The sequence below is a fragment of the Cnephaeus nilssonii genome (genome assembly GCF_951640355.1).
Source record: "Cnephaeus nilssonii genome assembly, chromosome: 1".
In the NCBI taxonomy this organism is placed as follows: Eukaryota; Metazoa; Chordata; class Mammalia; order Chiroptera; family Vespertilionidae; genus Cnephaeus; species Cnephaeus nilssonii.
The window spans coordinates 76194976-76208150 of NC_137072.1; the positions used below are offsets into that span (position 1 = coordinate 76194976).

Consider the following 13175-nt stretch of genomic DNA (forward strand, 5'->3'; position numbering starts at 1 on the left):
TCCTGATTGCAGGCCAGGCCTAGGGACCATACCCGCACATGAATTTCATGTGCCGGGCCTCTAGTTATAGAATAAGAAAATAATATTATAGAAAAGAGGAAGAGCATAGCCACAATTATAAAGGTGTGAAGCTACAATTCATATTTGAGGGCACCCCAGGCAACCTGTTGAGTCTCACATAGGAGGATGAGAGGTGAGAAGTAGCAAATGCTCAGAAGGTGGATTAGACCATGTCGTGACTACCCAGTGCACTTACCATGTCCTCCTCTGTTATCCAATATCTATCCTGCATGTATGTGTTCTGACAAAGTACAAAAGTGTGTTTCTTCCTGGAGGCACTTGCTCTATAATGTGAGATCCTTGAAAATTCCAAGGAGGTGATTCTACCTGATGAAATGATGGGGTTATTAATATCAGGTGGCAGCAAGCCCTTCCCAGAGTCCCACAGATTACAAAACATGGGAAGCCTCTGTCAGAAAAAGGTATGCTACGTACATATACATGTAGCATATAGGCTGGGAAAGAACAGAGTCTGACACACACCTGGCCTCAGTTGTTAAGAATGTGGAGGAAGGCAGCTAGAATTCATGGAATCCAAAGAGAGGCCCATGCCATGACAGATAAGTGGAAGGTGGCAACAGGAGTCTAGGAGCAGACAGGATATGGGAATCTAGGCAAACGTTGTGATTAATGATAAGCCTCAGGAAGGATTGGTGCTCATGAAGAGCCTTCCCTGGATTGGGAAGCAGACATAAGATTCCTAACCCATGACTATGCAAGTGAGTAATAAGCCAGAGTTATTCAAAAAGTGAGAAAGTTATCAAGGAGGGGACTCAGGCACAGGGTCCAAGACAAAAATACAGAAATTGTACTGGGGTACATGGTGTGGGGCTTAGTCTGTCTGAGAAAACAGAAGTCCAAGCACCCTACTTAGAGTCAAAAGAAAAGCAACATCAGCTTGACTTTCTTTGTTATGTATTTGAAATTTGTTAAGAGTAGACCTTATGCATTCTTACCTGCCCCCTCCACACACACACACACACACACACACACACACACACACACACACAGTAACTATGTGAGGGATGGATGTGTTAATTAACCTGATGGATATGTTAGTTAACCTGATGGTCATTTCACAAAGTATGTTATGTCAAATCATCATGTTGTTTGCTTTAAATATATACAATTTTATCTGTCAATTATCCTAAAAAATAAAAGCCTAATATGCTAAGTATCCAGTCATCAGGTCATCCATTCAACTAATCAAAGCATAATATGCTAATGATATGCTAAGGCCTCTCAACCACTCACTATGACGTGCACTGACCACCAGGGGGCAGACAGTCAACTGGTCGACCAGTCGCTATGATGTGCACTGAGCACCAGGGGGCAGACGCTCTGACCCATAGGTTAGCTTGCTGCTGGGGTCCGGTTAATCAGGACTGAGCAAGACTGGCTGAACACACCCTGGAGCTCTCCCATGGTTCCTCCCTGGCTGGCCAACCTCCCGCATCCCTCCCCGGCCCTGATCATGCACCAGTGGGGTCCCTCGGCCTGGCCTGTGCCCTCTCGCAATCTGGGACCCCTCGGGAAATGTCGGAGAGCCGGTTTTGGCCCAATCCCTCAGGCCAGGCTAAGGGACCCCACTGGTGCACGAATTCGTGCCCCGGGCCTCTAGTATATCTATAAAGCAGAAAAAATTAAAATGTCAACATTGAAATTTTATAGACTTTTTAAAGGGTTTTATAACTTTTAAAATATATGTTTCAATTAATTATCCTATAATTGGTAACCTATACATATACCTAATAATAAAATATGTGCTTCATCAGAATATCTTAAGTAATAAGCTTTATATTTAAGTAATATTTTCTTTCTCTCTTTTTTTTACCTTCAGGGTGATTCTGGGGGACCATTAGTCATAAAGGATCTTAAAGATACCTGGTATCTCATTGGAATTGTGAGCTGGGGAGATAACTGTGGTCAAAGGAACAAACCTGGAGTCTACACAATGGTGACTTATTACCGAAACTGGATTGCTTCAAAAACAGGCCTCTAAATTACTGTAAAAGTTCAACATCGAGAGCTGTATGCAGGCCACACACGTATGAGAACCCAAATATTCAGTGAGGTTAAATGACTGGACCTAGCAACACAGAACATATGTCACTATTTATTTTAGGATCACTCTAATCAACCAATAACCCATAGCCAATTCATAAAGAATTTAAATTTGTAAAGTTGTGGGTCAATTTAGCCTGGCTTGAAAAATACATCAGAGCTACTTAGCTCTTAAAATCACACAAGGTGGAGCATAAAAGAGGAGCAATGCAATCTATTGAGGATAATCCATGAGATTTGTCAGGGGTGTCACCTTAAGTGAGTACATTTTTAAACACTCAAAGAGTACAGGAAACCTTTATATAATCTCCAGAACTCACAAATACTTTTTTTTCTTTTTTTCTCATTCTTCCAGGTTTTCCAAAGAGATTTTTCACCATAAGAAACTATTTTTTTACTTATAAACTCATTGGAGGGATCTTCATAAAAGAAAGCTATATCTGGGAAACAAAGTTCTGTGATAAATCAAGCCAGAGATCTTACCTTTTTATGTTGGTTCTAACCTCCTTAATTTGTGGTGATTTTTCACACACACACACACACACACACACACACCTATCCCTACCCTATAGATAAACTCAGAGAAAGCTTGATTAATGAATAAGTATATATATATATAAATTAATAAGTATATATATATAAATTAACTAATCAAAAATATATTTTTGTTATAAGAAATTTGGGGGAATGTGATAACTTTATGAACAGTACCAAAACAGTGGCACAACATTTTGACATTTTATAGATGCATTTACATGTTTGGACCAACAAGAGGTGACTTTGTGGATTATCACTGTAAGGTTAAATGCCTAGAAAAAAATTAAAAATTTGCCAATACATTAAAGAATCAAAGAGCATCACCTTTCTAGATAGAAATCAAGTGTCTTTGTATTGCTGCAGCCGATTATCCCCTAACGCTTGTGGCAGCCTGACCACTGCAACCATGAAACCCTAGTTTAAAAAAAAGTTTTAAAATAAATATAAATTTTGAAGACCTCCCACACAGAACACATGAACAATGTCATCTGAAAGAACAAACATGCCCTCTAAATAAAGTGCCTTGTGAAGACATTGGGAAAGTCAGGCTCATGTATTCGATGATACAATTGAATGAAGGCTTTGTGGGAACTTTGTGACACCACCAGCTAACCCTCAGCTCTGCAGTATGGTGTCATTTATTCATGTAGTCCAAATATAAGCCAACGCATTGGGAAATTGAATTACCTTACAATAATTTCCCCTCATGTGCTATTGAGAAGGCATGAAAATAACCCTGAAGTAATGGAAAGGAAATTTACAGTTTACTCACCAAAAAAATAAAAATAAAAAGTTGATCCATAACTTAGACTCACAAAAGTTTAAAAATTAGAAAAGACTGTACAAGTCATGCAGGCCAGCACACATGGTTCAGAGACCGGAAGCCAGGAAGCATAAATGACTTGGTGAGGCCTAGACAGCCTGTATCCAGCGAGGGCCGTGAACCCAGGTACCAATTTCACATGCTCTTTACCTTGCAAAGCATCTATTGTTTTTTAACATCAGATCTATAAAAGTTTCAACAAGGGCTATTATTGAATCTGTCTTAAATTAGGAAACTCTTAAGAAATTAATTTTAAATGATGAAATTCACTCAGGCAGCTGGCTGCCAATTCTCTGAACTCACTTCAAGATAAAGTTGCTTGTTTATAGGCAAAAATATACACAGACATATAAATTATTCTATATTTTGGTGGTATATAATTCTGACTTTCGATGTTAAGATTCAAAATAATCTTAGAGTTATGAACTTTGTATTTCTAAACTGTTTGGTGCAGCATTTCATTCTGGGACATGTGCAAGCAAATATTGATATGTCATTTTAAATCAATAATAAAGTTGGTGGTCAGAGCATTCTATAAATACCATTTAATCTGTGGTAGGCCAATAGTATGAATCTTTCTTTCAACTGATCTTAAGAATTGCCTTTCTTTCTTTCTTTCTTTCTTTCTTTCTTTCTTTCTTTCTTTCTTTCTTTCTTTCTTTCTTTCTCTCTCTCTCTCTCTCTCTCTCTCTCTCTCTCTCTCTCTCTCTCTCTCTCTCTCTCTCTCTCTCTCTCTCCTCACCAGAGGATATTTTTCCCATTGCTTTTTCAAAGAGAGTAAGGGAGGAAGAAAGGGAGGAAAGGAAAAGAGAGAGAGAAACATCGATAAGAAAGACACGTCGGTTGGTTGCCTCCCGCAGGCATCTGGCAGAGGCCAGGGAAGGAACCTGCAACCCAGGTACCTGCCCTTGACAAGAAATCAAACCTGAGACCCTTCAGTGTGGGCCAATGCTCTAACCACTTCCCAACACTGGCCAGGGCTGCGTTTCTTTTAAATAACTAGTTTGGGTCACGCTGAAGCAGGGTTTCTCAACCTTGGCAGTTTTGACATTTTGGCCTAGATAACTTGTGAGGGGCTATCCTATGCAGTGTAGAATATTTAGCAGCACCCTGAACTATGCTGCTAGCAGAAAATATAAAATATGATATTTCCTCATTACCAAGGTGAATCTTTTTTTTATCAATATGTTTAGGCAGAGAACAGGAACTAAAAGCTAAATATTATGCAGCTTAAAATTCTGTGGAAACTGATGGTGATTAAGGGCCAGTACAGGCAAGGACTAATAACTTCAGGAGGGTATTAGAGACCTCCAGGATAGTATTATGCTAATTCTAGTAGCCTTGAAATACGTGTTCTGGGTTTGGGCATGCTAGACGTGATGCAGTATGCAGGGTCACTGAGGATCCCTGTAAAACCTGCTGACTATTTTGCATGGGCTGTAGTGATCAACTAGAGTAGCTTCATAGTACAGAGAAAGCACTAGGATGAGTACCTCCCTGATTGAGAGATGTGGTCACTGCCCTCATAGAACAGACTACTCTCTGTGCCTCCCAGAACCATCTCAGGAGGCTCTGGCATTCGACTGGGCACTACTGTCCAGGAGTCCTCCTGCTACCCTTTCCGGGACCTTAGTAGGAACCTGGAGGCTAGAGGACATCCACATTCTCAAGTTTGTTACATTTTCCGAGGAGACGTTTCTTTGACCTTTCCCTGGTAACCTGGCTCCCGGGTTTTGGAGGAGTTGTCTGGCAGTTTTGAAACTCTACTCCAGTGAACACAACACAGCTGAAGTAGCGGTGGCTGTTACCATGGTAGTACAGGCCACGGATATCTGGTCACGTCATTCCATGATGCTGGCTCCCCCCAAAGGAATATTTCTAAATCTTAAAAGCATGCTTGGTCTTGAAGAAAAAAGGCATTTTATCTTTGTGAGAATGCTTTCCTGGAGAATTTGATATGAGTGGAGAAGAGATACTGTTTCAATGATGGAAGGTAGGGTTAATTTAGGGAAGGAGATTGGGTTAATCTTGTCACTATGTACAGGAACTACAGTTACCTCTGGGGTTCCAGACAAACCTCCTTCCCACATAAAGGTTTGTCTTCTGGGGTATGTGTGTGTTTAGAGAAGTATGAAATGAATCAATGAGAACCTTAAATTTTTTTATCAACCTTGAAGATTCCTAATGATGAAACTGTTATCAATTATCTTGCTGGAATCTTATACTAGATAGAGACAGCACTCAGTGTTCCTATCAGTTGCTCTTCCTGAAACTGTTCGAAAAGGGGTAATGTAATCTGGCTCCATCATACACAACACCATGGTGGTCCAGCACAAGGCTTTTCCTGTGCCTCCAACACCCAGAGCTCCTCAGCTTTCCCGGATTCTGTTGGACAACTAGGGAATAGGACGGAGCATGGAGAAGCCCCTTCTAGGTCAGAAGTCTTGCTCACAGCTAACCACAGCTCTGATTCATCTCTTCACTTTGTCTGAGGTAAGAAATCCAATTCAAAGCACAAACATTATCCCTGGCTGTTCATGACAAACACTCTAAAAAACAGCAGAGCCCTCACATGCCTTTCATTGGGCCATTTAAGGACAAAACAACATACTCTGATTACACAAGCTCCTATTTTATCCATATCCCTTATATCCTTCTCATTTATATGCCCCTGAAAAATTAGATCAACAGATTATAGCACAGGACAAATAATCAAAACAAAAGAAAGCCACAGACTGGATTTCAAGGTGACCTTGATAGCTTCTCCCTGATCCATGACTACAGTCTATCCCTAATCCCAGAAAACCACAGTGTTAAGTGTTCCTGTCCAAAAGCCCTGGAAACAAATAAGGATGAATCAGTGGAAAGGTCCCTGTATTACTAAAAAAAGAAAACAATGCAAGTACATGCTCTTCTAACTGTGAGAACTATTACGTATCAGAAGGGTGTTATATACATCTTCATGGTTCCAAATGACCTCAAACCCAGTTCAAGTACCTGGCTACAGTCACATATTTCAGAGTTTGGTAAAAGAGTAAAACATTAATACAAAACCTGTTCATTGATGACTAGTTAGACCAATTGGATTATTGAATATAGGTTCAAATAACCTCTTAAAATATTTGTAAAACATTATACTACCAAATCACACATTTGCTAGATGATGGATAATATGACATAGGAGTAAACAATATGAAGTTAAACAGAATTTATTTGAATCCCAGCTCCACAACCTACCACTGAATGACAATGAGTCTGTTATTTGAACTTCATGATGGTTAGTTTTGCGTGTCATCTTGACTGAGCCACTGGGCCCAGATAAGTGATTAAATATTATTTCTAGATGTTTCTGTGAATGTGTTTTAGATATTATTAACATTTTCCAGCTTTATTGTGAAATAATTGACAAAGAAAATTATATATATTTAAAGTGGACAGCATGATGATATGATAATACATACATTGTGAAATGATTGCCAAATTAGCTAATTAACATACCCACCACCTCACATAGTCGCTTTTACAATACAGCATTAACTATAGTCACAATGCTGTCCATTAGGTTGCCAGGATTTGGGAGGTGGGGGAAATGAGAAGATGTTGGCTAAAGGGTACAAACTTATAGTTATAAGTACCAGGATCTAATGTACAGCATGCTGACTATAGTTAATGGCACTGTACTGTATACTTGAAGGTTGATAGAGAGTAGAGCTTTAATGATCTCATAACAATAACCACAATAAAATTGTAAATATGTGAGGTGAAAAATGTCTTTACTACCTTATTGTGGTAAACATTTTACAATTTTGTGTAGCAAATCATCACATTATACACATTAAACTTACACAATGTTATTTGTCAAGTATATGTCATTAAAGCTGGGGGAAAATAATTTAATTTTTAATTTAGCAGTAAACACTCAGAAAAATAAGTGGGGAAAGTAACCTGTTCAAAATAACAACAACAACAAATCCAACAAAACAAAATCAAGAAATTTACTTTAACAATTCTCATCACCAAAGTGGGAAAAACCCAAGTTCAATGAAAGGTCTCTATAATTAAAGAGCTAGTAGGACATGTTTTGTATATTATAAGTGAAGCAAAACCAAGAACAGCATTTTCACATGCAAACCCAAAATTGAAGATCATGAGGGCAAACACTCTATCACAAGGGTTTGATTTGTAGTCTACATAAGCAACCCTATGTAGCTTATTCTAGAAAAAAATAGACCATTGGGTTTACTTATTCAAATATAGTTAATAATTTCTCATAGTTAGATTGGTATATTTCTTAGTATTTTACCAAAATTTGTATTAACCAAGATCACATCAACATTATAAAATTCACTGAAAAGATTTTAGCATGTTCTATACTTGGGAACAGTTAAGATAGCACAGGCAATAACTGTTTTGGAAATGCTATGAGTCCAGATGTTTATAGAAAAAAATTTAATACATTTTTTCATTTCTCCTGTGGTTACTTTTTGTTGTTGAAGTTTCCTAGCTCTTAAATCAATTTCAATAATTTGTTTTTTATCCCAGACATTTATTTTCTTGAGACTAAATATTTTAGAATAGTTTCACATATAATTACTTATTTTTTCTACATTTGTTGTTACGTTATTGTTCTCATTTTCAAAATTGTATGTTTGTGTACTTTTGACCAATACAAATTTCACTCTTTATCCTAGTTTATGTTGTTGCTTTGGATTTCTGTATATTTTCCTGCTGTCTTTGTTCTCTTTATCTTTAACATTCTTTTTGTTTTAGTTGTATATCTGAAAATGTATAGGTTTCTTATAACTGGATTTTCTTTTTAAAACCATCAAAGGAGTCTTTGCCTTCTACTATATCTGTTGAAACCATTTACATATATTGGCATAATTTTTATGTTTTGTATAACTTGTGTCAACTTTCTTTGTACCATTTGTTTCTTCTATTTTCTTGCTAAATTCTTTATATGGGGGTGGCAAAAGTAGGTTTACAATTCTGAGTATGCAAAACACATAGTTTATTCTTGCATTACTGTTTATTAATTATTTTATTACTTTCCATAGGAACAACTATAAACTAACTATTGCCAAACCCTGTATTTTATTCCCAAACACACATCCATCCCCAGAACAATAGAAACCTTAGCAAATAGGTTCTCTCCCTTGGTGGGAAGTTTTCTGCATCTTATTCATAATTAGAGGCCCGGTGCATGAAATTCGTGCACGGGGGTGTGTGTGTCCATCAGCCTAGCCTGCACCCTCTCCAATCTGGGATCCCTCTCACAATCCAGGACTGCTAGCTGCCAACCACTCATCTGACAGCCTGCCTGATTGCCCCTAACCACTTCTGCCTTCCAGCCTGATCACCCCCTAAACACTCCCCTGCCAGCCTGATCAATGCCTAACTGCTCCCCTGCTGACCTGATTGCCCCTAACTATCCTCCCCTGCAGGCCTGGTTGCCCCCAGCTGCCCTCCCCTGCTGGCCCAGTCACCCCTAACTATCCTCCCTTGTCAGCCTGGTTGCCCCTAACTTCTCTCCCCTGCCGGCCTGGTCACCCCCAACTGCCCTCCCCTGTAGGCCTGGTCCCCCCAACTGCCCTCCCCTGATGGCCTGGTCACCCCCAACTGCCCTCCCCTGCAGGCCTGGTCCCCCCAACTGCCCTCTCCTGCTGGCCTGATCACCCCCACATGCCCTCCCCTACCGGCCATCTTGTGGCAGCCATCTTGTGTCCACATGGGGTAGCCTTCTTGTGTTGGAGTGATGGTCAATTTGCATGTTACCTCTTTATTATATAGGATGGTCTAATCACTCTGTTTTACACATACATAAGTTGTTTCTTTTAAAGCACCTAAAAGCAGAAGTGAAAAAGAAGTTTGTATGCTAATATTTAATGTAATTTTATTTCCCATGATACTTTCACTTGTTCCTCCTTTCAGTGAAATTCCTCTTTGTCAGAGGCCTGGCTTGTGCTCTTAGAGAAAGCCATGATGCTTCCCCATATTAAAAAGAACACTTGCGATGGGAATCCATATAATAATTTAATACACATAATTTAATGAGTCCTAAAGCTCTTTAAATATAGCATTGCATGGGTTGAGATATATTTTTATTGATTTTAGAGAGGAAGGGAGAGGGAGAGAGAGATAGAAACAGCAATGATGAGAGAGAATCATTGATTGGCTGCCTCCTGGACACTCCACACTGTGGATCAAGCTGTAACCCGGGCATGTGCCCTAACCAGGAATCTAATCATGACCTCCTGGTTCCTAGGTCAATGCTCAACCACTGAGCCACACTGGTGGGGTGAGATATATATTTTTTAATTACTACTTTAAAATATTACCATATATTGAAGTCAATATATGATACGGCATTGTCTCTAACTTTAAGATTATAATTAAATTGGTTTTATTTTATCATCCTTTTTGCTATCTTTCATGACATGAATTGATGTTAGAAAGAATCTTCTAAATAATACTTTCTTAATCCTAAGCAAGAACCATGTCCAAGTGCTTGTGAGATTTTTATACTGTCTTTGAAACATTTTAATAACATTTTGAATACAAATGCATGGTCTTATTACTGCTCAAGAATACTATTAAAATGAAAAGATAGGTACAAAAGACATGACACTGTTAAAAAAAAAAAACACCCAAGTTACACTTAGTCATAACCAGAAAAGAACATAATTTCTAGGAAAAGGGAACATAAAAAAACAACAACTGTGACATCTCTGAATTTTGTCTATATATATGAAAAAAGTTAAAATAAATGGCAAATGGTATTGCCGGATATTCTTATTCTACTTCCAAATGAGCAAGACAATATAAAGTACTTTTAATGACTTGTAATAATCACAACGAAAGCAGTTATTAAAGGAGTTTCTCCAGAAAATAAATCCTACTCTTAATTATAAGGAATCTACCCACTTAGAATTCACAACAACCCAACTAGTACTGCTGGCTAAGGTCCTCTGGGTAGGCAAGACAAACTCACACCCAAAATAGATGTCTACTCTATTTTGGGTGTGAGGAAAAAATGGCTGGTCTTTCCAGGATGGAAGAGTCTCAATGTAGCTGGCTTGCCACCAGCTTGAGAAGCTGTGAGTTCAGCCTTTGATAATAGGTTGAACATTCAGAGGAGGGGTTAGTTAGATTGGTGTTGGTAAGTGAGAATTCATGCTGTTGGCCTCCATCTCTCCCGCTGTGGCCATAACAGTTATGTGTCCACCATGCCAACATTTAATAGTTCTAGTTTAGAGTGACCAACTGTGCAGTCTGCCTAGGATTGAGGAGGCTCCCAGAACACTGGACTTTCCATTTTAAAGCCTAGAAAAGCTTGGGCAAAGTGGAACAAGTTCATCCCCTACTGGTGCCCCTCTCACTAGCACATTCCTGATGGCTTCCTTGAATGATATATTATCTAGACCCTCCCATGAACATAATATTCTGATGGGTCTCCTGGATTCACATAATATATCCATTTTATTGTGCTCATTTCTTGGGCTTTTTAATCCTTTGACCTCTACTGTCTCCTACAAAAATTCTGGCATTTCAATTTTGCTTAGCATGGATCATCCTTTTTTCCCAGGTCTCTAGGAGCCACTCTAGCAGTAAGTTTACACCATTTCCTGGGCATCTTGTCAGGTGTGATGCCTTGTATAAAGAGAGACTGCTCCAAAGTCAATAAACCCTTCCTTATCCAGCCTTATGTTCCAGCCACTTTTGATATCATTGTAATAATCTGGTCATTATTAACAGGAAGGGAGTAAAGGGAAGATTAAATAATATAGACATGCCATTTATACAGGTTTGCTAATTTAATACTCTCCAAGTATGTTCCTCGCTGATCAATGGTGGAAGGGACTGGACAAAGGCAGCTTGGACACATGCCCAGTAAGGTCTAAGTGATGAGGGAAGATGCTTACCTGTCAGCCACACCTGGAAGTGAGTCAGTGACCAGAATAGGCATGGCTAGAGCAAGGGTGTAAATCCTGAATATTTTAACTCCTAGACAAATGAGTGTGCTCTCTTGTCTCTTCTGCTTGTCTGTGCTCCTATGATTCCTGTTGCAGGGGGCATGCTCCTCTGCATTCCCCATATGCTCACAGCCATGTGGGGCCCATACAATGGACCAACGGACTCTAATTAGCCTGAATGCTGAACTGGATCCAGCTGCAACATGGAATGGAAGCTCTGGACACTGGCTCTGCTTTGAGCTCTACTGAAACCCCAGCTGCTCCTCTTTCAGGACTTGGTTAAGGGGCATGGAACTTTACAACCTGAAGAATGTAACTCTGCACCAAAAAAAAAAAAAAAATGAAAAAACATTCATTCTCCCATGCTAATCTTAGAATTTCTATTTCTGAAGATATTACAAGAGCCACCCCACACACACTGGTGTTGGGGATATTGGACCCCCTAATTTCTCTGGTAACACTTTAATCAAGCACCCTTGGAATCTACTCACTCAGAAAGGACTGTCACAGTCCCTGCTGGTACATGCTGGCTTATTTTTGCAGCTCTTTTGGTATACAGAGTCTTTCCTTTCTCTTTAGGCCTGGCATGGTCCCAAATGATCATGTTGTGACTTAACTTTGGTCATAGACCCAGCAGCCAGGAGAAGCAATGGATGCAGCTCCTAGAGAGAATAGCTATTGCCTTGTTGGAAAGAGGTCTGGGCAGTGTCTCTATAGAGGAAAGAGAGGACTCAGTCCTACAGACTCAAAGCCTCAAAAGAAGCCTTCAGAGTCAAAACCTTCAGGGACATCTGGGATATCCACATCTCATGTGTCAGGTCCCAGGTTTTCCCATCTCGGGCTCTGATTTTGGAATAACAGACCTCTTTCTGTTGAGCATTCAACCACCACTGGAATTCAGCCACTCAATCCAATCCTGTGCTTGGTAGTCCTTCTCATCCACTGCATAAGATGAAGGCTTCTTAATCTGCCAAAGAGGATTTCTGAATCTCATACTCAGCATTAAACTATGTCAATTGCCTTCAACTTTTTATCCACTTCTTGGTTATACATGTAACCTAGTAGCAACTATGCAATTCTACTGTCCTTATGTGTATCATCCCTCTCCCCTATACCTTTCAAATACCTATATCATTCACTGGCCTGTGCATTCACCTCTATTAGCATGCTGGCCCAGCTCACTACTTATGAGAGTTTTAATAATCAGATCACCGCCGTGTACTAGAGGCTGTTGGCATGCCATGCACCACCAAGTCCTCATTACCAGCTGGGTGGTGAGTAATCAGTCCCCAATCTCATCTGAATACCTGTTTTCCTGGAGCTTCCTCAGTCCTCCCTAATACAAGTTGGGTTTTCTGGATAGCAGACAAAGTAAAAGTACAAAGGTTTGTTGAAAAGTACCACCTGTTAAAGGAAAAGGAAGGAAGCAGAAATGGGTAAAGAGAGCTATCGAATGGGAATGTCTATCTGATAAATTTCTGCCAGACTGACTGGGAACTCAGAAACAAACCTAACATGTTAGAGACAGAGGTGGAGAACTTAGGAGAGGGGTTGTGTGTGATGAGCTTTGGATTTCTTAAATGATGTTTGAACAAATGGTTTAGGAAAAAGATTGGCTTAGAGAAGCCAAATCACATGTATAAATCTAGGGAGGTGAATATTTTAGAAACATCCAGGGTCATTTTCAAACTACATGCTCTCCACCTCTCAGCATTGTG

The 13175-nt window shown here is 39.5% G+C and overlaps 1 protein-coding gene across 1 annotated transcript in view; it reads left to right on the plus strand.

Moving 5' to 3' along the window:
- Nucleotides 1-2062, plus strand: part of TMPRSS11A (transmembrane serine protease 11A) — a gene marked incomplete at both ends in the record, with an annotated part of 39481 nt that extends 37419 nt beyond the window's left edge. The window contains 1 exon segment of the mRNA XM_079762559.1: nt 1901-2062. Within this exon segment, the coding sequence (XP_079618685.1) occupies nt 1901-2062 (162 nt within the window).
- Nucleotides 2063-13175: the final 11113 nt, after the last annotated feature.